The 27,168-nt window shown below is 39.0% G+C and overlaps 2 protein-coding genes across 14 annotated transcripts in view; one reads left to right on the top strand and one right to left on the bottom strand.

Moving 5' to 3' along the window:
* MIER1 (MIER1 transcriptional regulator) overlaps positions 1–3,229 on the top strand; it is a 56,834-nt gene extending 53,605 nt beyond the window's left edge. For all 13 annotated transcript variants that reach the window (XM_045835366.1, XM_045835365.1, XM_045835375.1 and 10 more), the window contains one exon: positions 269–3,229. In XM_045835366.1, coding sequence (XP_045691322.1) covers positions 269–573 — 305 coding nt within the window. In that variant the 3' untranslated portion in view covers positions 574–3,229. The remainder of the gene's footprint in view (positions 1–268) is intronic.
* A 14,838-nt stretch (positions 3,230–18,067) lies between these two features.
* The window catches only part of SLC35D1 (solute carrier family 35 member D1), a 46,155-nt gene continuing 37,054 nt past the window's right edge, over positions 18,068–27,168 (bottom strand). Inside the window, exon 12 of the mRNA XM_045835355.1 lies at positions 18,068–22,759. Within this exon, the coding sequence (XP_045691311.1) occupies positions 22,651–22,759 (109 nt within the window). The 3' untranslated portion in view covers positions 18,068–22,650. The remainder of the gene's footprint in view (positions 22,760–27,168) is intronic.

Genomic DNA, 27,168 nt, shown 5'->3' with positions numbered 1-27,168 from the left:
TTCTTTATATTTATTAACTTATTTAATTTTCACAACAGCCTTGTAAGGTAAATTATCCTTATTGTTTTTGTGATGAAACTTAGGTACACAGAATATAAATAAATTGCCTAAGATCACACAGCTATTGGGTAAATAGATCCAGAATTTAGGCCACACACAGATTAGATGCTTCACTTCCTTGATGAAAACTTATGTTATAGTAGCTATCTTATAATCGTTTGCAAATTTAACTTTTTAATATTAGCAGTTTATGTTTCTTCCAACTTAGGGGTGTCATCTAATGGACCAGGTGAAATATTAAACAAAGAAGAAGTAAAAGTTGAAGGGTTACACGTTAATGGACCGACAGGTGGAAATAAGAAACCACTTCATGCAGATATGGATAGTAATGGTTATGAAACAGATAATCTTACCACTGACCCAAAACTTGCCCATATTGATGAAAAAAGTGAGAGACCTGCCAAAAGGCGGAGGGTAAACAGCAATGGAAAAGAAAGTCCAGGTTCTTCTGAATTTTTCCAAGAAACAATCTCACATGGAAAATTTGAAGAACTTGAAAACACAGATGACTGAATTTTAGACTTATTTTACTTTCTTTGGAGTAAATCCTGGTGGACTATAATTTTCAGGGTTGATGGGTTACCTTAAAAACTTGATTTCCTTGAAGTAATTGGTCAACATTTGAAAATTGGATTGAGTCCTAACTTTAGTAAATAAGATTTCATGATTCTGCCTTATGCACAATTTTTATTTTAAAACTATAAAGGACCCTTTTAAGGATATAAAAAATAGTTTAATAAATTTGAATGAACTAAAAATATATCTGTACCTTCTCACTGGATGTATTAATCCTAACATTTTACTACAAGGTACTTTTTTCGTAGTTTGATGGCAGAGAAGCAGAGAAAAAAAAAACTTTCTGCCTAACACCAGTTGTTTTTGTTTTAGTTTATTGAAATGTCTTTCAGACATTTCTCTCTGTATACAAATTGAGTGTCATTATTAAGGAAACCCTTATGAATCCTGAAAGTTATGCTAGCATGATTTTTTATATATAGAAGTTTAAAGATAAACCAAGTCAGGTTTGTATGTGTAAAATTTATGACATCAATGATGTCTTCCATATTCTTTATCTGGGCTTAAGAAATACATTCTGTATTTTTCCAGATTCTTTGTAGCCTTTGAAAGATTTTTACAGTACATATATGTCTTGACTGAGCTGTCCTTTCTTAATACAAAAGCTTGTATAATTTTCTTAACTTGTACAGTTGGTAAACTTTTATGAGAGGAATTGATATTCTGAGTCTGTCAGCTTTCATTTTATTTTGCTATGGTTTTTCTAATGAATTTTTAAGTGTTTGTGTAGTAACTAAGTCATGTTTCTTATCCAGGCGGTAAAAGCATTCATGAAGGATTGTGAAAATGTTTTTTTCAAATTTCTACTTATGGACAAACAGTGTGGGAATTCTGAAATTAAGCATGATACTTAGATTGCATAGTTTGTTTGTATTCACTATAATTTTCAGAATTATTTTTGAAGCAAAATGGAAGTTTAATGTTGGCTTAAGTGCTTAAATGTATTATGCTGACCAGAATCTTGTTCAGTTATTTTTGTATGCATTATAAAATTTCCCATTTTTGCATTAAATAAACGGGGGAGAGGTCAGGTGATACTTAGATAATTGGCACACACATGGAGTTGGCAGGCAACACTATTGGTTTTTAAGAGAAAAAAGTGATGAAGTTAGAAAAGTTTTTGGACTTTTCTAGTTACATTCTAGTTTTCCAGATCTGATAGTGTATTTCCAGAATGAAAATAAGATATACTGTAACTAATGCTCTGTGATTACAAATAGGATCATCCATTTGCATAAGCCTTGCAAGAGTGCCATTTTATTTTTAGTGCAAAATTCTTGTTAAAAATGTAGTTTTATACAGCTGATAGACCAACCTATATCCAAACTTTTATAAAAGATTATTAACTATTGTTTTTATCACATAGGCATACCCCAGATGCTTCCACCAGTTTATTTTCAGCCATTAGTTCAAGAGCCAATGCCTTTTGAAAATAAATCTTCTGTGATCTTGTTTTTAATGGCTCAACTGTCTAATGCAATGGAGTAGAGTTTGCACTGATATATTATGGTTTAGGCCTTATTCCCATGAAGTATTACTATTAACATATGTTCAGACTGCTTCCCTCCATCAGTGTGAACAAGTTTTTCCCCCAACAGTGTTAAAAGCCACTTTACAACACTTCATATAATGTACACTCACTGTTACATACATATCCAAGTAAATCTAAGTTTTAGGTGGAAGTTTTGAGAAGCATGAATTTTTTGTTTTTGTTTTGTTTTACCTAGAACATTTAATTTATCCAGAATGGCAGCTTTAACAGATGATCACAGTCCATTTTCTGAATCATATTCATTAAAACAAATCCAAAGTATCCCAGCTCTTTGTCAAAGACTGTAGAAATGTTTCAAATGAATAGTAGTGTTGTACCTTTTAAGTTGTTGCAATATTTAAGACACCATTTTTACCTTTTATAAAAGATGCATTTTGTTTGCAGGTTTGTGAAGTTCTTGCAGACTAATATTGCAGGAACATTTTTGGTAAATTCTCAGGCACATTTGCAAATACGGCACATGTATACATGTTAGGAAATCTTTTCTTAATCTTAATCTTATCTTTTAAAGTATGCCTAATGAAAGACATTCCACTATCATAATACATAATACTCAGCTTTTCATAAATATTTAATTATATTTTATGTTTATACAGGTATTTCACACAGTACTTTGCTCTTCATAATGCAGCCATTTTAACTTAATAAGTCATTGCACTATAAAATTTTTAGTGATATGATCTAATTTGCTTAATATTTAGTACATAATTCTTGAACTCTTGACAAATTACTTTGGGAAAAGAAGCCTTTGTTAATAGTTACTTAGTCCCTGCCAACCCCAGCAAAGCACTATTGTTTTCATTTGGAATGGTATTCTGTTCTATGATGTGTTTTCAAATAGAGTTCAGAATCTGCAACTCAGTTCAACATAAATCTGTTGAGCTCTAAAATGTATTTGAAATAATATTTAAATAGGCATTTAAAATGATGAGTTAGAGGTTTTTAAATTTATGCATAGTAATTTTGCACTGTAAAATAATAACCCTTCTCCCAGTCCCTGTCTGCCATTCTGAATATGCTTATTAAAATATTTTTTAAACACATTTGCCTACATAATGCTGTGTGAGTGATTTTCATTACATTGATTCACTAGGTTTGAATTACAGGTTTTGAGTTTGTGTGATGCACATTGCTTACTATATAGAATACATACAATCTCTGTTTCTTCTGCTTCTAAACATACCTATTTCTTGAAGCAGTGTTTCAGTGGTTTCTGGTCCCTTCTCTCTCATCTTGGGCGATTTATTTTTGGCTTTTTTAATTTTTCCCTCCAGAGAGATCCTTTGGTCTGTGGACCTCTATTTACCTGTTTCTCTTCCACTGAACTATATAATTAAAAATATTTGTTCCCTTCTTTTGCATTGCAGGTATCACTGCAAGATACTATACCATGTAATATTTTGCAGAAACTTTTGTTACAATATTTGCTTTGCTCTTAATGGAAAATTCAGAGTGGGCACTTTGAATAAATGAGTGAATTTCCATAGGCAACATGTGTATTACCCTAGGGCTGAGTAACTGGCTCTATACCACTATTAAATATCAAATCAGACATGAAGGTTATCCCATCTATAATCCATACTCATGAAAAATGCCATTGTGAATAGCCATATAGTAACTTGGGGAGGAAAAAGGAATTTCCAAATTTTAACCTTTTATTCTGTCTTCCATAAAATGACCTTTTCTGTTTCACATGATTCTATGGATTATTTAAATTTTATAATAAAATCAACACTGCTCTTTAATAATCAAGTTTATCCTTTGCAAAATCTTATGGGGTCATCCCTCCAAATTATGGGATGATTTTTTGTATTATTTGGATTAGCTTCTTTATCTTCTAACATCAATTCTCTATAACCTTATTAATTATATATCCCTTAGTATTGTGCTGGTCTTTACTTGACATCTGTATGTACATGGAGATTTTCCTTTTCTGAACATGAATATTTTTATCTCAACTTCTATGATTTATTTAGAATGTATATTATGCTTAAAATGTCATTTTGCTTGCTCTGAATAAGCTTAATTCTAATTCTCCTTTATCTAAATTGGTACTAAAGGCTTCCTCACATTTCAGTGTCAATGGTGACAAGTCTTTCTCATGTTTTCACGTACTTTAAGTATTTGCTGGACAATATTTGGGCCTATACTTGTGCCAGCCCCTGTGCTTGGCCTGTCGCCTCAGCTGTGTGGCACATTCTCTTCAGGAAGGAAGTAGCAGGTAAGTGCTGTGGTAGAAGTGCAGGCTGCGCACAGAGAAGGCAGAAGGCAAGGGAAAGGAGGCACCTCTCAGGGAGTTTACTAGACTCTGCCCTGTAATTCTGGCCAAGTAATATTTTCCTCCAATGTAATATTTCTGTTGGAAATTAAGCCAACATGAAATAAATGTACTGTTCCCTGAGCCAAACCATTAATGTTGAACATTTACTCCAGGGCTGATTATACGTAACAGCCATGGATTATCCAAGACCTGCCTCTTCTCTTGTCATTCACTGTTGGGTGGGGAGCCTTCAGATTTCCTACAGTTTGGGAGAAGGGAGGCCAAAGGGAAACTTAGTCTGGTTAACAAATCGACTTTTTGCTATTCTCATCAATGTTAATATGAATGACTGAATGTAGAGTTGGCTAAATGCGTCTTTTTGCACACCAACTAGAACTTGTTTGTAAAGTGTGTTCAGGTAATTCTAAATTAAGTGGTTTTACCTTTTCCCTCTGAAAGAAAAATGGAAAATGGACTTTGGGTTAATGTGAGGAATATACATAAACTTTTTAAAGAGAAAAAGAGACTATCTGGACCTTGAATTAGAAGTGGTTTAATTTTTCAGAACTGAAGAGATCAGAGAATGGCATCAGACTGTTTTTGTATTTTTTTTTTAGATTCCACATACAAGTGAAATCATACAGCGTATGTGTTTCTCTGTAACTTATTTACTGAATACCCTGTAAGTCCATCCATGTTGCAGTTGGCAAGATTTTATTTTTTCTATTGCTGTGTAATATTTCATTGTATAAACCACATCTTTATCCATTCATCTACTAATAGACACCCAGGTTGCTTCCACATCTTGGCTGTTGTGAATAATGCTGCAGTGAACATAGGGATGTATTTAGATATCTTCAAATTAGTGTATAGATATTTAGAATTGTTGTATCTTCTTTGACCCCTTTATCATTGTGTAATGTTCTCCTTTGTCTCTTTACATTCTTTGTTACGGAGTTCACGTTGTCTGATATGGGTGTTGCTACTTCCAGCTTTCTTTTCATTTCTATTTGCATGAAATACCTTTTTCTATCCCTTCACCTTCAGTCTGTGTGTATGTCTTTCAATATAAAGTGAGTCTTTTGTAGGCAGCATATAGATAAGTCTTGTTTTTGTTTTTTTAATCCGTTCTGCCACCCTGTATCTTTTGATTGTGGAGCATTTAGTCCATTCACATTTATAATATATTATTGATAGGTACGTGCTTATTGCCATTTTGCTCATTGTTTTTTGGTTTTATTCTCTGTTTCTTTCTTCTCTTGATTTGCTGGTGTTCTCTAATGTTTTGATAAGGTTTCTTCTTTGTATTTTTTGTAGGTTTTTGTTCTGTGGTTTCATGAGGTTCATATATATCCATCTATAGCAGCCTATTTTAAGCTGATAGGTGTTTAAATTCAAATGCACTCTAAAAGGAATACATTTTCATTCTGCCTCCCATACTTTGTTTTTGATGTCATGTTTTGTATTTTAGTTTTTTGTGTCCTCTATTTATTGTAGTTACAGTTCATTTTTCTGCTTTTGTCTTTAACCTTCATCTTAGCTTTAAGTGCTTGATTCACTGTGTTTATTATATGTGTGCCTTTACCAGTGACATTTTTTTCTTCCTGTATTTTCTTATTTCTGGTTATGGCCTTTTCTGCATAAAGAAGACTCTTTAACATTCCTTGTAAACATCATTTAGTAGTGGTGAACTCTAATTTTTGCTTTTCTGAGAAACTCGATTACTCTTCCTTAATTCTGAATGATAATCTTGTCTGAGACAGTATTTTATGTTGTAGGTTCCTATCTTATTTCTTGTGACTCCCTGTAAAGTTGCTACTGAGAAATTGGCTGATAGACTTAAGAGGTTTCCCTTCCATGTGACTCGTTTTTTTCTTGCTGTCTTTGAGATTCTCTTTATCCTTAACTTTTGCCATTTTAATTACATAATGTCTTAGTGTGGGCCTTTCTGTTTTCATCTTGTTTGGAACTCTCTGTACTTCCTGGGCCTGACATCTGTTACCCTCTCCAGATTAGGAATGTTTTCAGCCATGCACTGAAGAGATTTTTCCTTTTCCACTGTATATTCTTAGTTCCCTTGTTGTTAGTTAGTTGCCCATATATGTGTGGGTTTATTCCTGGGCTCTCAATTCTGTTTCATTAGTCTGTGTGTCAGTTTTTCTGCCGATACCAAATTGTTTTTATTACTATAGTTTTGTAATATAGTTAGAGAGTGTGTTCTTGGGCTTTCTTCATTTCTCAGGATTGCTTTGACTACCCAGGAAGACCCAGGGTCTTTTGTGGTTCCATACACATTTTAGAATTTTTTTGTTCTGTTGTGCAAAATGCCATCAGGAGTTAATAAGGATTGCTTGAATCTGTACAATCCTTAATGTAAATATGAGCATTTTAATAATGTTGAATCTTCAACACAGGAACACATGTCTCTCCATTTGTGTCTTCTCTAGTTTTTTTCAAGTGTCTCGTTCGTAGTTTGCAGTGCATGAGTCATTAATCTCCTCTGTTATGTTTATTCCTAGGTATTTTATTCTTTTTGTTGTGATTATAAATGGGATTGTTTCTCATTCTGATATTTTGTTAGTATATAAAAATGCCAGATTTTTGTACATGATTTTGTATCCTACTACATTTTTGTATTATTTCTAATAGTTTGTTGGTAGTCTTTAAAATTTTCTGTATATAAAATCATGTCATCTGCAAATTGTGATACTTCTACTTTTTTCTAATGGATGCCTTTTATTTCTCTTTCCTGCCTAATTGCTCTGGCTAGGACTTCCAGTACTGTGTTGCATAACTGATGAGAGTGGTCATCCTTGTCTTGTTTCTGATCTTAGAGGAAAAGCTTTGTGTTTTACCATTGAGTATATAATGGTAGCTGAGGGTTTGTCATATATGACCTTTATGTTGAAGTACTTTACTCCTACATCCATTTTATTGAGTTTTTATCACAATGGCTGTTGTATCTTATCAGATGCTTTTTATGCATCTATTTACATTATAATTTTTACCTTTTATTGTATTGTGGTGTATCAAGTTGATTGATTTGTGGATGTTAAGTCATCCACGTGTTGCTGAAATAAATCCCACTTGATTGTGATGTGTGATCCTTTTAATGTATTGTTGTATTTGATTTGCTAATATTTTGTTGAGGATTTAATCATATGAAACACTGGACTATAATTTTTGTGTGTGTGTGATACCATTGCTCGGTTTTGGTATCAGAGTAATGCTGGCGCATAATATGAGTTAGAAACTATTCCCTGCTCTTCAGTTTTGTTTTGGTTTTTATTTTTTACTTTTTATAGAGTTTGAGAAAGATAGGCATTGAATCTTTTTTTGAATGCTTGTTAGAATTCACCAGTGAAGCCATCTGGTCCTGGACTTTTATGTGGGGGGTTTTGGTGGTGGTACAGAAGGAGGCAGTTTTTTATTTCCATTTCAGTTTAATTACCGTTGATTGGTCTATCCAGGTTTTCGAGTTTTTCATGGCTCAGTCTAGGAAGGTTATATCTAAGGCTTTGTCCATTTCTTCTAGGTTGTCTGATTGTTGGCATATAGCCTTCCATAGTATCTTTGTGTAATCCTTTGCATTTCTGTGGTATCTGTTGTAACTTTTAATATTCTCTTTTCTTTAGTGAGACTAACTAGAGGTTTCTCAACTTTATCTTTTTCAAAACCCAGCTCTGTTTTCATTAATTTTTTAAATTGTCTTTTTGGTCTTTATTTCATTTATATCACCTCTGATTTTTTTTTTCTTCCTTCCTTCTACTGCTTTGGGCTACTTTTGTTCATTTTTCTAGTTAAGGTTTAATGATAGATTGTCTATTTGAGGTTTTTCTTGTTTCTTTGAGGGAGGCCTGCATTACTGTAAACTTCTCTTGCTGGCACTTCTACTGCATCCAAAAAAATTTGGTATGTCATATCTTTTCATTCGTCTCTATATATTCTTTGGTCTCTTTAAGACTTTCTTCTTTGACCCAATACTTAATTAGCATGTTGTTGGATTTCCACATATTTGTGATTTTTTTTCCAGCTTCTTGTAGTTGACTTCCAGTTTCATGTTGTGTGGTCAGAAAATTTGCTTAGTATGATTTTAATCTTAAATTTATTGAGAATTATTTTATGTCCCAACATATGGCCTATCCTTGAGAATGTTCCATGTGCACTTGAGAATAATGTGTATTCTATCATTTTAGGATGGGAAGTTTTATAAATACTAACTCTGTCTGGTCTAATGCATCATTTAAGGCTGATGTTTCCCTTGCTGACTTTCCGTCTGGACAACCTATCATTGGTGCAAGTGGGCTATTAAAGTCTCCTACTATTGCATATTTTATATACTGTCCATTTCTTTCTTTACATCTTTCAACAGCTTTTTATATTTTGGTGCTGTTAGGTCAGGTACATATATATTAATATGAGTGTATGTCTTCATGAATTGCAGTTGTCCCTTTTATCATTATAAAATGTTCATCTTTGTCTCTTGTTACCTTTTTTGTCTTGAAATATATTTCATCTGATATCAGTATGGCTACACCTGCTTTTCTCTTGTTATCATTCACTTGAAATATCATCTGTTTTACTTTGAGGCTGTATTTGTCTTTGGGGCAGAGATGGCCCCAAAGGTCTCCTGAAGGTGGCCTCCTGAAGGTGGCATAGTTCAGTCTTGTTTTTTTAATCCATCCAACTACTCTGTACCTACTGATTGATGAGTTCCATTCATGTACATTTAGGGTGATTACTGATATACGAAGACTTAGTACAGTCATTTTATCTTTTGTTTACTCACTGCTGTGTATCTTTATTGTTTCTTTTCCCTTGTGTTCTTTTGTGCTATTTTAGTTCATTGTTTTTCTGTACTGTTTTTCTCCCATTTCCTCTTTTTTTTTTTTTTTATGTTTCATGTCTCAGCTCTAGACTTTACATGGTTACCATGAAGTTTGTTTAAAATGTTCATAGATAGAAAGTCATTTTTCTTTTTGGTAGAATCTTATTTTCATTGACCATCCAAATTCAGCCATATTTCTAGATTCCTCTTAATTTGGCCACTACTTTGTAACCTTGTGCTAAACAAAACCACTGAAGTGCCCACCTACAAATTAAAGAATATACCCTCTGTGTTGTTATTACAAAGCTTTTGGGATTGTAAAAATCACAGAAAAATCTCTCGAGAGCACTAGATAATGATAGTACAGGTGTACAGTACCTTATTTAAAGTCTTCGTGGCCAGATATTTTCAGATTTTAGAGAGGGACACAGCAGGGTCTAGAACCTCTGGTAAAGGCACATATGTCCACAATAAGATGTATTAATACTCATACAAATTGCAAGTCAGATACTGCTATCAAGTGAGTTTGGCAACAAGCTCAAGAAAAAAAACTTGGTTTTGAGAGCACTGTGTATTTCAAAATTGCAAACTTGTAGTAGCCTTCAAATTTTTGCCAGCATTCACTTGGCAGTCGATTCTATTGTGTTGTGTATCTGGCAGAGAGGCGTGCTTTGGTACATACAGTGGCTCCCCCAGAACCCTGCGCACTGGGCTTTGTGCAGAGCAACAAGAAGCCTGCAATTGAAGCTGCTGGGCAAGAGGAGCGTGTGAAGGCCCAGATGTGGCCCTTCTGGAGCCTCCCACTTGGTCCTCTTGTTTAACAAAGGGAAAACCTAAGGCCCAAAATAAAAAAATTTTGTCCAAAGCTCAGCTACCTAGACTGAGCTTCTTACACAAAATCTGATACCTCTGTCCTTTTCCTTCATGGCATTTAATTTATGTGTATGGCTAGTGCCATGGCCTCAACCCTTGGCCTATCAGTTCCCATTGCCAGTGAAGTAAAGTTCTGTTAGCCACCCAGTAGCCAGTGCATCAGTGGCTGGCAGGTGGCTTGCATAAAGCAACAGGTGCTTTTGTATTCACTTGGTCAGAATAGTCGAAGAATCATTCCCTCAAAAGGAGCATGTGCTGAGCACCAAAGAACCATTATTAGGCAACTAAAACAAGCCTGTTGCAAATAAAATCATGTATGACTACTGGATGCTGTTAGATGCACTGTGCTAAATACTCATAGACCAATCCTCACAACAGGTCTCCCATTTACAAATGGGGAAACAGCCACCTGGAGAGGCTGAAAGATGCCCTTTTTCCTATGACCTGGATTTTGTTCACCCATTTTCCTAAGTTATTTGAGGGATGAAGCATGTTGAATGTTGAAAGCAGATGCTACTTGGAAACAACCTATCCTAGCCTTATCCTCACAAGGCTGAGTTCTGGAAAGGAGACAGTCTCCAAACTGGAAAAAAGGTTCTGAGCAGAGCTAGAGAAGGAGAATGACTCTCCTCTAAGCAAACCATCAGAGGGAAGGCCGCGTGGGGTGTAAGACCACCTGGACTCCAGGCTCTGAAACTTACAGCAGTGGAAACTATTGCCGTGCCAAAGTTTGCAATCTGGTGCCACCTGCCTTCAAAGAATACTTGAGTTAGTCACTGAGATGTTCAGCAGTGACCATGAGGGGATAGACACAAGAAGTCCCTCTTCTGTTTTCCAGGCAACAGGCAATTCCATTGAATCTTGTATAACTTTAGAGAAGGATTGGGACTGAATTTCCTGCTAGGTAGCAAGAGGGGAACTATAATTTGACGTACAAGAATAACAAGTAATTTGACATTTCTTTCATACTCAAACATTACACTGTTCTGCCCGTTCTAGGCAGTTCCATGAACTCAGCCCAAAAGGTAGGCCTTACAGGAGGGCAAATTTATAGTCTTTAAAGCAAAGACTTTCTCAGTTACCACTGTCCAAACAATGGAGCCTTCCTGTGCTAGTTTCCTTACACTAAATATAATAGGACTGACTTTAAAGGATTGCTTAGGCAGGGATGTCCAACCTCAGGGCCCAGGATGGCTGTGAATGCAGCCCAATACAAAATCGTAAGTTTACTTAAAACATTGAGATTTCTTTGTGATTACATGTTGCAATGTATTAATGTGAGGCCCAAGACAACTCTTCTTTCAGTGAGGCCGAGAGACATCAAAAAATTGGACATCCCTGGTGGACAGTTAAAATGTATCAATATGGATGGTGCTAAGAAAAACTGCCTGCCTAGCATGTAGCAAATGCTCAGTAAATATTTTTACTGTGGCAGAGCAGGTACTCTACTCCATTGCTACATGTTAGGTGTTACCTTTTTTGGAAGACACATGAAACCTATGTTAAATAGCTTAAAAATGTTCACATTTGGTTTCCTTAATTTCAAATGGTCTCCTGAAGACATCAGATTTATTTTTTTTTAATTCATAACAGCTTTACTGATAAATGAAAAAATAGGGACAAGATTTTATCACCTGTTAATTCTCTCTCCTTAAATAACACCAAACTTACTTCTCTTCTGTGCTTTTACAACTGGTACTTTAGAACTCTATTGTTTCTCCCCAGGACTGTACAACAGCCTTCTCTAGCTGATGTATTGGGCGGGGTGGCAAAATGTTCGTTTACTTTTTTCTGTACGATGGCTCCAGTGGTGCTTAGTTGTCTTTTGCTTCATTCAAAACAGTTTTGTTAGATTGCATTGTGACAGCTGTCATATCAGCATGCATTTAAAAAAATTGGTGAACTTTTATACAGCCATTTTAATATTAAAGATGGAAGAAAATATGCAACACTTTTGGTGTATTATGCTTTTTTATTTCAAGAAAGGTAATGCAGCTGGAACACAAAAAAAGATTTGTGCCGTGTATGGAGAAGGTGCTACTGTGACTGATCAAACATGTCAAAAGTGGTTTGCAAAGTTTCTTTGTACTATTGACATTTTGGCCAAATAATATTTTGCTGTGGCGCTGTCTTATGCACTGGAAGATGTTTAGCAGTATCCCTGGCCTCTACCCACCAGGAACCAATAGCGGGAGATAGCTGACATAACTCAAAATATCCAAATTACAATAAAGTTACTGGTGAAAATGAAAAATGTGTCTTATTTTACAGAAAAAACTAAACAGACTTTTTGGGTTGGCCTCACCTGGAGAGTCCTGTCCTCCTTTGGCCTCCTCCCCCACCTGACAGTAATCTGAATGGCATCCTCGGTGATCTTGCTGAAGTGGGTCAGATCTACCTGGCAGATTTTCTGTTTAGTTTTACTTCGAATACCTTTAAGCAGCTAGTTACCACAAGCCCTACCACTCAACTGTTGTATGTATTGGTTGCAACCTTTCAGCTTCAGTTTTTACCTGCCTGGCGTCTGTAAGATTTGAATTGTCAACACCTGACTTACAGGATACAGTTCAAATCATGCAGCTGGCATGGTCTATCTAAAATGAAGATGAGGCCATGTTTCTGCCTTGCTGTGCTTAAAAAATGTAGCTCTTAACTGGCTACTCTATTTATTCAGGAAACATCGTGTACCTACAGTGTTCTAGATGCCAGGGACACTACAGGAAACAAAAACACACCAACCTCTCTGCCTTCTTAAAGCGTAAATTTGATTAGAGGAGACTGGTACTGTGGAGATAAAGCATGGGAAGGGAACAGAGTAGTGGGGGCCGTGTCCAAGCTGCTTCGGGAGGGTCACCGGAGAGGATGGCCTGTGGTCTAAAGACATCAAGGGGGAATGAACGCCAGACACAGACAACGTGACCCTGGAGTGCTAGAGGGCTGTCCCTCCAAAACTTAATTTGAATCCTAGTTGTCCTTAATCAGCTGAAATGACATTTTTCCAAGAAAATTCCACCACCTTTCCCAGGCACAATGATGTTCTTCCCATACATTCTCAGTTTCATGAATCTGTCATCAATTACGGACACTATTCTCAAAAATCTTCATTAAAAAATGAATTATCTTAAGCATAAGCAGACAGGAGGAGGCACCCTAGATTGCACTCTCCTAGTTAACACCTAGGGGTGTTAACCTGGAGTCCTTTAGAAAAGGTTTGGGAATCAAAGTACAGATCTAAATTTATTAGGGCACGTTGGACAAATCCCTTACCTAGCCGTGTTTAAGCCACCATTTTTCCAATGGTAAAGTAATGCAAAAAGGCGTGATAAAGGCCTAATTCCATGAAAGCATGTAATAAGCCCTCTTCAGTAATAGTATTTTTCTTTCTTGGAAAGCAACCATTTACCTCCAACGGCAGCTGTTACCACAAGAGGGCACTATCAGCACAGCTGGAAAAGCATGGCTGCTTTTCCTTAGATTCAATCAGCTACCAGCTCAGGCCTAAGCTTTCAGCCTGTGGCATGTGAATTTTAAGAATGGATGGCCTTTCACATGCATATTGTGGCAATGACCTTGGTACCCCCTAAGTAATACAAGCAGATCAGGAGTAACAAGAACCTAATATGGGAGTGAAAAGGAAAGGTCTTTTGAGTCAGACTGATTAGGGTTCCACAGCTGCATTGGATAACTGCGTCTCACTGAGCTAGTTTCATCTGTAAGACATGGTTGTGCCAGGCTTCAGTCGGAGAGAGAGGCTGGGTGCTTGCCCCTGTTAGCTCAGTCTGGCTGGCTGGCTGGCTGAGCAAAGACATGGTGAGCGCTACAGGAAATAAGTCCTGGAGGGACTGGTCTCTGCTCACCTGCTGTGAGTGCACGAACCAGCTCTGTGCTCTGCTCCTCCCCACCACGCCTCTTCTGTGGAGCCCCCACTACCGACAGCCTTGAGTGCAAAAGCCAAGCGAGACAAGGAACGAGCTAAGGGCTAAATGAAAGAGCATATATTACAACTTAGAAGGAAAAAGTCTCAAACTCTATGAGGACTTTGAAAAGTTAATTAGAACACAAGCCTTAAGGACAGTCTGCTCAACATACAGGTGTCAGGAACACTGGATATTCACCTGCAAATGAATGAAGTTGGACCCTTACCTTACACCATATTACAAAAACTAAAAATGGATCCAAGACCTAAATGTAACACCTAAAATTATAACACTCTTGGTAGAAAAAATAGGATAATGACACCAAAAGCAGAGTCAACAGAAGTAAAAATACATAAACTGTACTACATCAAATTTTAAAACTGCATCAAAGTACACAGGAGTGAAAAGGCAACCAATGGGAGAAAATATTTGTAAATAATGTATTTGATAAGGGTGTAAAACTCAGAATATATAAAGAACTCTTATGGGACTTCCACCCAAGATGGAGGCATAGGTAGACACTGTGCCTTCTCACACAACCAAAATAAGGACAACAAAAATTTAGAAACAAAAAAACCAGTACTGACAGAAAATTGAACTGTATGGAAGTCTGACAACCAAGGAGTTAAAGTAGACACACTCACCCAGACCAATAGGAGGGGTGGAGTCCAGCGGCTGGGCAGAGAGGGGTTGCAGCAGCAAAAGTGGCAGTTGGTGGATCCTGGGCACACAAGGTGGCGGCTTGTGGAGGGGCATAGTGTGCAAGGCAGCTGGCAGAATGTGCGTTCCCCCATTCATGTGCAGATAAACCAGGAGAAACTGGGGAGTGGGACAGACTGCACAACCCAGGGTCCCAGCTCAGGGAAATAAAGCTTCAAAACACCAACTGAAAACACCTGTGGGGGTTGAGGTCCCGGGAGAAGCTCCCAGCCTCACAGGAGAGTTCACTGGAGAGACCCACAGGATCCTAAAACATACACAAACCCACTCACCCAGGAATCAGCACCAGAAAGGCCCATTTTACTTGTGGGAAGTGGCGGAAGGGACTGAAATCCAGCAGAGAGTGGAGCAAGCACCATTGTTCCCTCTCGGACTCCTCCCCTACATATAGAGTCACCCCTCACTATGTAACAGGTGCATCAACACACACAAAAATGGCCCAAACAAAAGAACAGGTCAAAGCTCCAGAAAAAATTCAACTAAGTGATGAAGAGATAGCCAACCTATCACAGTTGGCACAGTTCAAAGCACTGGTGATCAAGTTGGCACAGATGCACAGTTCAAAGCACTGGTGATCAAGATGCTCACAGAATTTGTTGAATCTGGTCGCAAATTAGATAAAAAAAGGAAGGTCACGCTAAGTGAAATAAAGGAAAATGTACAGGGAACCAATAGTGATGGGAAGGAAACTGGGACTCAAATCAATGGAGTGGACCACAAGGAAGAAAAACAAGCAAACAGAAAAGAACTAAGAAACAAGAATTCAAAAACAATGGAGAGGCTTAGGAACCTCCAGGCCATCTTTAAACATTCCAACATCTGAATCATAGGGATGCCAGAAAGAGAAAAGAGCAAGAAATTGAAAACTTATTTGAATAAATAATGGAGAACTTCCCCAATCTGGCAAAGGAAACAGACTTCCAGGAAGTCCAGGAAACTCAGAGAGTCCCAAAGAAGTTGGACCCAAGGAGGAACACACCAAGGCACATCATGATTACATTACCCAAGAGTAAAATGAAGGAGAGAATCCTAGAAGCAGCAAGAGGTAAGGAGACAGTCACCTACAAAGGAGTTCCTATCAGACTGTCAGCTGATTTTTCAAAAGAGACCTTGCAGTCAAGAAGGGGCTGGGAAGAAGTATTCCAAGTCATGAAAGGCAAGGACCTACATCCAAGATTGCTCTATCCAGCAAAGCTTTCATTTACAATGGAAGGGCAGATAAAATGCTTCTCAGATAAGGTCAAGTTAAAGGAGTTCATCATCACCAAGCCCTTATTATATGAAATGTTAAAGGGACTTATCTAAGAAAAAGAAGATAAAAAACATGTACAGTGGAATGACCGCAAGCTCACAATTATTAACAACCACACCTAAAACAAAAACTAAGCAAACCACTAGAACAGGAACAGAAGCACAGAAATGGAGATCACATGGAGGGTTGGCAACAGGGGAGTGGGAGGAGGAGAGAGGGGAAAAGGGTACAGAGAATAAGTAGCATAGATGATAAGTAGAAAATAGACAGGGGGAGGGTAAGAATAGTATGGGAAATTACGATACACGGACATGAAAAGGGGGGGAACGTGGGTGGGAGGTGGTGTCCAGGGTGGAGGAGAGTGAAGGGGGGAAAATGGGACAACTGTAATAGTATAATCAATAAAATATATTTTTTAAAAAAGAACTCATGACTCAAAGAACTCATGACTTATAAAATGGACTCAAATAGACATTTATCTAAAGAAAATATATAAATGGATGAGCATATGAAAAGATGCTAAACACTACTAATCATTAGGGAAATACAAACCAAAACCACAATGAGATATGTGGAATCTAATGAACCAAATAAACTGATGAACAAACTAGGAACAGAAGAAGGGGGTTGGGGAGACTGGAAGAGATTAGTCAAAGAACATCTATGTGTATATGCATAGCCCATGGACACAGACAACAATGTGGTGAAGTGGGGGGGGTTGGTTTGGTGGAGAGGGACAAGGTGGGGGGGTCATCTGTAATAGAGTCAACAATTTTTTTAAAACCACAATGACTTACCACCTCATACCCACTAGGATGGCTACTATCACTAAGACAAATGGTGGCAAGGATGTGGATAAGTTGGAACACTTTGTGCACTGCTGGTGGGAATGTACAATGGTATAGCCACAATGGAAAAAAGTATAGCAGTTGTTCAAAAAATTAAAAATACAACTACCATATGACCCAGCAATTCCAAAGTAACTGAAAGCACATTTGCAGAGTCATTACTATGGTTTTGAGTCCCCTCCAAATTCATATGTTAAAACCCAAATCCTCAATGTGATGGTATTTGGAGATGGACTTTGGAAGGTAATTAGGTGATGTGGTTGGAGCCCTCCTGATAGGATAAGAAGCAAAACACAGCTTGCTTCCTCTCTCTGCTGTCCCCCATGTGAGGATATGCAAAGATGAACATTTCCAGACTCAGAAGTGGGCTCTCCCCAGCCCCTAGATCTGCTGTCACCTTGATCTTGTACTTCCCAGCCTCTAGAACTGTGAGAAATAAATGTTTGTTGGTTAAGGCACCCAATCCATGGTAATTTACAGCAGTCCAAACTTGTAACCAGATTGAAGGGGTTCATTTACCTGTAGGATCAGAGCCCAGTAAAACATGAACAGAAGATTGCAGCCAAGAAAGTAAGGATGACACCAGCCTGAAGTTACAGGTAAGCGCACGCTCAAAGACCTGACTCCCTGATAGCTTCCAGGGGATGGATTATACAGGGAAAAAAAGAAATCATGATGACTGAAGGAGCTAGGGCTGTGGTCTCCACTGATTGGTTGGTGCCAGGGTAGGGCATAACTGATCATTGCACCTAGTTCTGATGCCAGCTCTGCTCAACTTCTCAAGGGTTTGTTCTGTGGACCGTTCTGCTTTCCTGGGTCCAGAGCTAAAACACAGCTGAGACCAAGATATTGTCTAGTTTGATGGAAAACTCTGTCTCAGTGGTCAGTAGACCCAGGACTTTGTTCCTAAGACTGCTGGATGTTGATCAGAACCTCACTGTCCTGAGGGCTTAATGATTAAGCCAGGGAGAGGGAGGTGGGTGAGTCAGGACACCTGGGTAAGGTCAGTTTGAGCCAAGGGGAAAAATCAAAATAAAAGGTCAGATTAAAGAAGATAAGGTTTTGGCATAGTTACAAACTAAGACACCACGATTAGCAGCATTATTCACAACAGCCAAAAGGTGGAAGCAACCCAAGCGTCCATTAATGGTGAACAGATAAACAAAATATAGATACATGTGTTCAGGAAAACATATTTATTTGACAACTTTACAAAAATATTTAGGCACATAATTTTCATGGTTATGTCACCCGATTTACATAATCTCAATCCTCAGTACCTCTTAAAAACACTAAAATGGCATTTGGTAAATAGAATCTATATTGAAAAAATACTATAATAGGCCAACATCTGTAGACAAAATCAGTTGATCATCAGCATGAGAAAGAAACATTAATGAACAAAATAATCTCTAAAAATATTTTTGTGAGATAATCTAACCAGCAGATTTCTTTTAAAAATTATTTTTAAAAAAGAAAGCTAAAAACAAAACACCCTAGAGTATCTCCTCACACCCTGATGAAGGGGCGTCCTCACAGTAAGAAAGGTGCCAGCGGCTCACAGATCCGACCACTGAGCCAGACTCAGACACAGATGCAGACGCAGACGCAGACGCAGAGGCGACCGACCTGGCTTCACGCATCTAACTCGAGGGCGGGAAGGAGGAAGGATGGGCCTGCATGGGAGCTAACTTGAGGTGACAAACTGAGAAAGTTTTAACTGAATCATCATTCTGAAGTGTAATTATCTTCCTCTAAGATAAAATATTTTTTTAAATTTACCATCAAAATATACGAGTAATTTCATCCTTTTTTTAAAACAAAAGTGGAATCACCTGCATCACATAATGGCCACAATTATATCCAGTAGGTATTTAAAAAAGACTTTGAACAGAAACTCTCATTTAAGATTCTGGAAGCAAACAAAGTACAGGGTCACATTTTTTCAAGAAATACACACATTGTCCAGGCCTCTAGCATTTAAGGAGCACAAATTAAGAAACTTGTTTTGACTAAAACCTCACCATAAAATGACAGTAACAAAATCTGTCAAGTGCCTAATGCACACTCGGCACCATGTGAGAAGTTTCTCATCCAATATCTCATTTATTTTGAATAGTATTATTTTTCCCCCTCTGAGGGAAAAATCAATTGCAGCTTTGCTGATAAGCAGGAACCAATAACACAAAGTTATGAGGAGGCAAGAATATATGCAGTAGAGGGAGGAGGGGCTCAGGGTAGTCACGGAATTCCAATAGCCCGGGCACATCTCAGAGCTAAAAGACTAGTATGAATTATAAAAGTCCTCTTAAAGAAAAAGTTTCAGCTTTATGGGTGGGACACCCCTAAGCAGCCATACTGGCAACTGCTGGCAGCTCTTACTCTCACATCATTGATTCCATTCAACTGCTGCTTTCAGTCAGGGTCCTGCTAAGGAATTGTGAACAAGAACCTTGTCCCGTTCATCTCAGTTTCCCCAGAGCTTAGTGTTGTGTATTGGTTTGGCATGATTTCAAAGCTACTTGTTCATGACAAAAATAAAGTCGTTTTAAGAGTAAAGCTGTTTTGATATAAAAGTGAAGTAAGATAGGTCATGATGACATCATCTCAGCTGCTGAGGGGTGACCCTGGGGGCTTACCAAGAAAAAAACATCGGATGTGGAAGCAATTCTGGCAAGCGGCTGCTTAGACAGTAAGTAGCATAAAGGTTTTTACAGTTTGTGAGGTCTGTTTGAGAGTCCTGTGTGGGCAAGCTCAGCTTGCTGATCTAAATAGCTCTCCCGAGACCTCTGGGCATTAGCTCGGCCATAGTAATGGTGACTCTCTGACCAGCCTGCCAGGAGCCCCTCAGAGAAGGACTCCTTGCCCACCAGCACTACTGCCATCGTTCCCTAGCCATCTGCTCCAGCAGCAGGGGACTTTTTGTGCTGGCAGCTGAAGGCAGCTCTCTGTCGATTAAGCGGTCTCTCCCGAGAACCAACCTTGTAGACCTCAACTAAATTTGGATTTTCTCTCATCTTCCCTTGCCTGGAACAATACTGCAGTTAGTCTATCGTTACTTTGAGTACGTTATTTTGTTATTGGCTCAGGAAATTATCCTAATTCCCACAGTGAACATGTGTTCAATAAAACACTGGCAAAACAATCTCAGTCTCTGAGCATAATTTTGCCACCCAAAACAAAATGTTTAGCATACTGTCTGGCATAAAAGAGACACTCAGTAAATCTTTGCTCACTGAATGATGCCATAATAACAAAATCAGAGGCGGACCCAAATTCCTAGGTACTGTTCCAAACTATGCAAATGTGAAACTCTACTATTCTTTCCGTGAAGATCTTATATCAGGTTTACTGACCCGAACTTTCCACGGATTCCTGATACAACCTACATGCAAGTTGGATGCTACAAATGACTGACTCATCAAGTCAACGCCACATGAGGTAATTAAAAATCACCTGACATGTGGACAACATGTAGCCTTGCCAACCAGAATTATTCAAATCAATCTGGCACTGACTAAAACCAAACTGGCCAAAGAGGACTTCAATGTCATTAACTCAAAATAGAGGAGCCCAAAGTCATACGATTTGGCTTCCACAGCCCATCTGTCTCATAGGGCAAATTAAGGATTTAACTTCATGCTGCCTCTTTCCTCTCAGGAGGCAGTGATCCACCACATAGAGCTCCCTGATTTGCAAAGCCTATTCTTCTGACTCCAGATTCAGTTAACTGATTGTCCCCTTGAAAGAGCTCAAGGTAACCCAGCTACCATGCCTGTTTCCTTACACCTGCAGAGGAAGGCAGTTAATTAACAGCAGCATGGTGCAATGGAAAAAAAAAACATAATTTTTTACTTATTAGCAAATCATCTACTTTCTTTGAGTCTTGTTTTCTCATTGATAAAACAGGGATAATAAGAACCATCTTTCCCAAGATAAGGTCCTACTCTCCCACTGGAAGTTCCTTAGATTGGCTGATACTGGAAACATGTAGGCCTTCGAACGAACCTCTGACATGGAGCTCATAATGTGAATGTGAAAACTGGCGCTTCTAGGGACCCAGCACTGCTGGCCAGGCTTTAATAAAGACCAAACAAAATAATGGAAAAGCATAAATATGAAAATGACCTCAATCTAATTCTTCAAAAATACAAATCAAAACCTTCCAGGTCCCCTCTAGTGGCACCAAAATACTTATTGTTTAGGTCCAAGGAGTCCAGTGGACTGTAACACCCAATGAACAGGAAGGTACCGCGTGCGCCAGTGCAGAGGTGCTCAGGCTCCCGCATCCTTGCTGTGCTGGCCTGAGCAAACACTCATCCCGAAGTCAGTGTGTCCGAGGCACGTCATGGGACTGTTTAGTTTAACAGCCTATCCCAACCAAAGAGGCGATTCAGACCATGCCCGTCCACAGCTGCTCTCCCAGAAGTAGCCCTGCTCTCCAGAGAGGGCAGTGTCCTCATTAAGTGAGCCAAAGGACACAAGTAGGTGGGAGTGGCCAGAGGGGAGGGGTTTGCTTGCATAGTTTAAGGAGAAAAGGAGATGGCTCTAACACTGACACTGCAGGACAAAGACCAAACCTTGGCAATCCAGACACATCTAAGCGGCCTTTCTCCTCAAGCCAGTACATTCAGAAATGTAAGACCCAATCATAACGCTTCAAAGATGGGTAAAAAAAGTAGCAACTAAAGCCAGGAAAGGGAAGCACAGGTAAATATATGGTGGTCACCTTGCCTGCCTGCCACTCTCTAGGCCGAATGGTTCACAAAATGGAGCTCTTCGCATGCATCCAATCTCACATTGTAGCATTTAGTTTCACACGACTGCAGGTTAGGTAGGGCAGGTCTAACCCCACTTTTAGAATTGCAGTTTCTGAGAAGTGAAAAAAGTTGTTCACAGTCACATCTTCTGAATGGATTAATAGAGCTAAGTTCCCTGTCTTACCATCATTCACTTCAACAGAAGTGAGATCATTCAACTATCATACTTCTGAAAAGCATCTCTGTACCCCAGCACTTCATACAAGGCCTGGAGCATGTTACATACTGAACACATTTCAGTTGAATGAATTGATCAGACAGATAAATAATTGAGGAAAAGGCCTACTTCTTCCATCACTCCTATCCCCATCCTACATAACCAGGAGGGAACAGCAAATTTTCAAGGAGTGCACTTGCTTCATGCCGTGAGTTCTCAGGAAAGCCGACACGAAAAGCAATATACTTCAAAGCCTCTCATTTTTTTTTAGTGCCGAAGGTTTTCTCTGGCAAATGCAGTTATGATACCCTTATGGAAAAAATGCAATCGTTAAGAAATACAATTCAAAGGAGAAATTTCAGAGACTCCGCTGCAGTTCCAGCAGAAGGAAGGTGAAAACTGCTTCTAGACACAGCACCAGTTTGAAGGACAGAGCTCCACTTGGAGAACTTTGTATATGCAGCCTCGGGACACCTGGGTTTCAAACTATGGAATGAAACACTTTCAAAACAATGTTGTTTCACTGTCGGCACAAAAGAAAAATAAATTAAAAAGCCCGGTGCATTTTCCAGTCTGATATAAATTAATTCAAATGACATATTTAAAATAGGGTCAATTATAAGTTTCTCTCATAAAATTTTAAAAGGCAGCAATCAATCCTTGGATTGTGTAAGTGCAAAGGAATGGTATTTCTCCATAATCAAGACACTTTAGTATCTGTGTAAGAACTGCCAGTGTTCCAAGCTCATCAAAATCTTGGGCCTGTGCTGTTGAAGCAATCCTCTGGTCATACTGCTCCTTTCCCCTTAATGTCCAGCTTGTTACTGGCCTCCGACTGTTTGCTCAGCTGCTCTTCAGAGAAAGTGATATAGGAATACACCAGGCTCCCAGCAATGCTGCAAAATAGAACACCACCATTAGGGAGGGAGGAAGGAAGGGATGGCAAATGTAGGCGAGACCAGTGTGAGGGGTGGAGCTGCCTATGTAAGTTAACGGCATATAAAATTAAAACAGACACAGCATTTTCATCTACCCTAGAAGTGCTCCCCCCGTTATGGTATTATCCACTGCTGCTGATGCTTTGGGAAAACGAATGTTTGCACGTACCTGTCAGCAGGGGTGCCAATTTTATATAAGCTTTCTGGAAGACAGCAAGTTGAAATGAAAAACCCTGGAGTTCTGCTTATCCTTTGACCTAGCAATCTGCTTCACTGATGAACTGTGCACATGTTCTCAGACTTACTGACAAAGTGTTTACCACAAAATTTATAATAGCAGATAATTAAAGGGTAAATATCCAACAGTGAGGAATTATAGAAATTCATCAATAGAACACCATGCATCCATTAAAATGATATAAAATAAAAACAGGCAATGACATCTTAAATAATCTCATAAAACATCAAGTATTACCTAATCCTACTTTATTTTTTCCATTTTTAAAGATATATTTTATTGATTATGCTATTAGTTATCCCATTACCCCTTCATTCCCCTCCACCATGCATACCCTCTCCCACCCACATTCCCCCCTTTAGTTCATGTCCATGTGTCATAAGTTCTTTAGCTTCTACATTTCTCATACTATTCTTGCCCTCCCTCTATTTTCTACCTACCATCTATGCTACTTATTCTCTGTACCTTTTCCCCCTCTCTCCTCCTCCCACTCCCCTGTTGCTAACCCTCCATGTGATCTCCATTTCTGTGCTTCTGTTCCTGTTCTAGTGGTTTGCTTAGTTTGTTTTTGTTTTAGGTGTGTTTGTTAATAATTGTAAGTTTGCGGTCATTCCACTGTACATGCTTTTTATCTTCTTTTTCTTAGATAAGTCCCTTTAACATTTCATATAATAAGGGCTTGGTGATGATGAACTCCTTTAACTTGACCTTATCTGAGAAGCATTTTATCTGCCCTTCCATTGTAAATGAAAGCTTTGCTGGAAAGAGCAATCTTGGATGTAGGTCCTTGCCTTTCATGACTTGGAATACTTCTTTCCAGCCCCTTCTTGCCTGTAGGGTCTCTTTTGAGAAATCAGCTGACAGTCTGATGGGAACTCCTTTGTAGGTGACTGTCTCCTTACCTCTTGCTGTTTCTAGGGTTCTCTCCTTCATTTTAATCTTGGGTAATGTAATTATGATGTGCCTTGGTGTGTTCCTCCTTGGGTCCAACTTCTTTGGGACTCTCTGAGTTTCCTGGAATTCCTGGAAGTCTATTTCCTTTGCCAGATTGGGAGAGTTCTCCTTTATTATTTGTTCAAATAAGTTTTCAATTTCTTGCTCTTCCCCTTCTCCTTCTAGTACCCCTATGATTCAGATGTTGGAATGTTTAAAGATGTCCTGGAGGTTCCTAAGCTTCTCATTTTTTTTGAATTCTTATTTCTCTATTCTTTTCTATTTGGTTGTTTCTGTCTTCCTTCTGATCCATTCTATTGTTTTGAGTCCCAGTTTCCTTCCCATCACTATTGGTTCCCCACGCACTTTCCTTCATTTCTCTTATTGTAGCCTGCATTTGTTCATCTAATTGGTGATCAAAATCAACCAATTCTGTGAGCATCTTGATCACCAGTGCTTTGAGCTGTGCATCTGATAGGTTGGCTATCTCTCAGTCACTTAAAAGGATGGGTTCTGGGGCTTCTAATTCTGTTTGAGCCATCTTTTTTTTTCTTTGGTCTGGTCCCACCTGCTACATATGAGGGGGCGGAGCCTTAGGAGTTCACCAGAGTGGGGCACCCCAGTCGCTGTGTTGTGATGCTGTATGTGGGGACAGGATCTGAGTGGGAACAGTGGCGCCTGTTCTGCTCTCTGTTGGACCTCAGTCCCTTACGCTGCTTCCCCCAAGCAAACTGGGCCCCTCTGGTGCCAATTCCCGTGTGGGTGGGCTCGTGCACCCTGTGGGACTTTCCAAGGACCTCTCTTGTGAGGCTGGGAGTCTCTCCTTGCACTTCAACCCCACAGGTGTTTTCAATCAATGGCCCGAGGCTCTTATTTCCCAGCGCTGGGATCCTGGGTTGCACGCAGGAACTGCTTCACAATTCCTGCCTCGCTGGGTCTGCCGCTTGCCACCCCTAGGCTGGGGTCTGCCAGCCGCCACTTGTGTGCTCAGGGTCCACCCGCTGCGGTCTTGCGCACCCTGGACACCTTACCGCGCCCAGTCTCAAAGCTCTCTGCTCTCCGAGCTGGGACCCGTGCCCAGCTGCCCAACTCCACCCCTCCTACCAGTCTGGATGAACAGGTTTATTTTAACTTCTTGGTTGTCCGACTTCCATACAGTTCAATTTTCTGTCAGTTCTGGTTGTTATTCTGTTTCTAAATTGTTGTTGTCTGTATCTTGGTTGTATGTGTGTCTACCTATGCCACAGTGTGTCTACCTATGCCTCCATTTGGCCAGAAGTCCCCATTTTATTTAAATGAACAAGAATACGTATATTGATATGCACCAGAATAAAGTCTGGAAGGAACACAACAAGGATATTAACAATGGTTATATCTGAATGGCAAAGTTATAGGTGATTTCTTTATTATTTGTATTTTCTGCATTTCTGAAAATAATCATTCAAGACATGTTATTTTTAATAAGAATAAAAATTATCCCAATTAATAAGTAAACATACAGACCCTGGGAGATTCACAGAGCTGGTTTCTCTCTGACTAGAGTTGCGTTTACAGTGGAAAACCCATGACCTGAGCTCTCAGCCTTTGAGTTGGTTGCTGGTCCCTTCACTTGTCTGCCACATCTACCATCAGGAGGATCTACTCTTAGACAATGATTACTCTTATCTACATGCAGTTTATTAGTAACTCTCAGAGTGTTTTCCCAGGTGAGCATTCATTCTTCCTCTTATGAGATATTTGCAATATTGATATTAGGTGGGCACCAGACTACTTTCCCAGTATTACTCTCATTCTGACCATACCTGAGTACCTCCTGCTAATCCTCCCCAGCTCCCATCTAATGTCTACATTCAGAGCTTTGTGCTTTCAAGCTATGGTTGGAAATACCCAGCCTTCCCTTTTCCACCTCCCCAAGGCCTACCTAATGTTCAAGGCCTAGTCCTACCTAAGTATACTTTCCTCTATGAAGTCTCCCAAACAACTCTGCTTGATTCTAGTTTCTGAGACTACCACAACCTTAATTACTGGTGCCAGTCTGGATAGCTACTTTATAACACTGTGTATTAATAGCTTGAGCTCTGGCTGGTGTGACTTAGTGGACTGAGTGCTGGCATGCGAACCAAAAGACCACTGGTTTGATTCCCAGTCAGGGCACATGCCTGGGTTGTGGGCCAGGTCCCCATCTAGGGGTATGCGACAGGCCACTGGTCAATGGATCCCTCGTACATCAACATTTTCCCCCCTCTCCTTTCTCCTTTCCTTTCCATCTCTTTAGAAATAAATAAAATCCTTAAAATAGATAGTTGTTGAAAGCTCTTTTGAGAGAATATATAAAAACTGCCTTGTTGCTATTATTGCTATATAAATGCTTAATGTTATGAATGCCATATGATTCTTCTATAAATGAAAGCCAGTACTAATAACATAATCATTTCACACTCACCCTCCTCCTTCAGTCTAATCTCAGCACAGTGGCCAGAGTAATCCTATTGTAACTGAATCAGATCATGTCACTCCTCTATTCAAAAGACTCCAATGTCTTCGTTTCTCTTAAAAGTAGTCCCTAACAGAAACTTGACTTGGGGTGGCTGAACATACAATACAGGGTACAAATGGTATGTTGTGGAATTGTGCACCTGAAACCTGTATAATTTTGTTAACCAGTGTCACCCCAATAAATTCAATAAAATAAATAAACAAAATAAAAAACAGTATTACCTAAGTGCCCTTCTTGCTTCATTCACTCCCCTCCACCCCACGACACTGGCCTCCCTGTGGTCCCTGGAACACACTGAGCATGCTCCCACTCCAGGGCCTCTTCACTTGCTCTGCCCTCCAGAAATCAATGTGGCTCATTCTCTCCAGTTTTTTTGGTCTTTACACAAAATGCAACCTCCTCAGTAAGTGCCCCCACCTCTGAAATACTGCTTTATTTTTCTGCAGTACTATTTATCATAACTAACATTTATCACCAGCAAATAGTTCCCTCATTTATCTCCATTCATTTTCTGTCTCCTCTAGTAGAAGGAAAACTGCATGAAGGACAAGGGTTTGGTCAGTTTCGATACCAACTCTATCTTCATTGCCTAAAACAATGTTTGGTACCCAGAAGGTACCAACCATGTATTTATTTATAAATAAAGGACTCTCCCACCTAGATTACAAGTTCCCTGAAGATAAATATTAGTCTATGGAT

Source organism: Phyllostomus hastatus, unplaced genomic scaffold (genome assembly GCF_019186645.2).
Source record: "Phyllostomus hastatus isolate PE091 unplaced genomic scaffold, TTU_PhHast_1.1 phas_contig_209, whole genome shotgun sequence".
NCBI classification, from domain to species: domain Eukaryota; kingdom Metazoa; phylum Chordata; class Mammalia; order Chiroptera; family Phyllostomidae; genus Phyllostomus; species Phyllostomus hastatus.
This window is presented reverse-complemented; position numbering and strand designations above follow the sequence as displayed.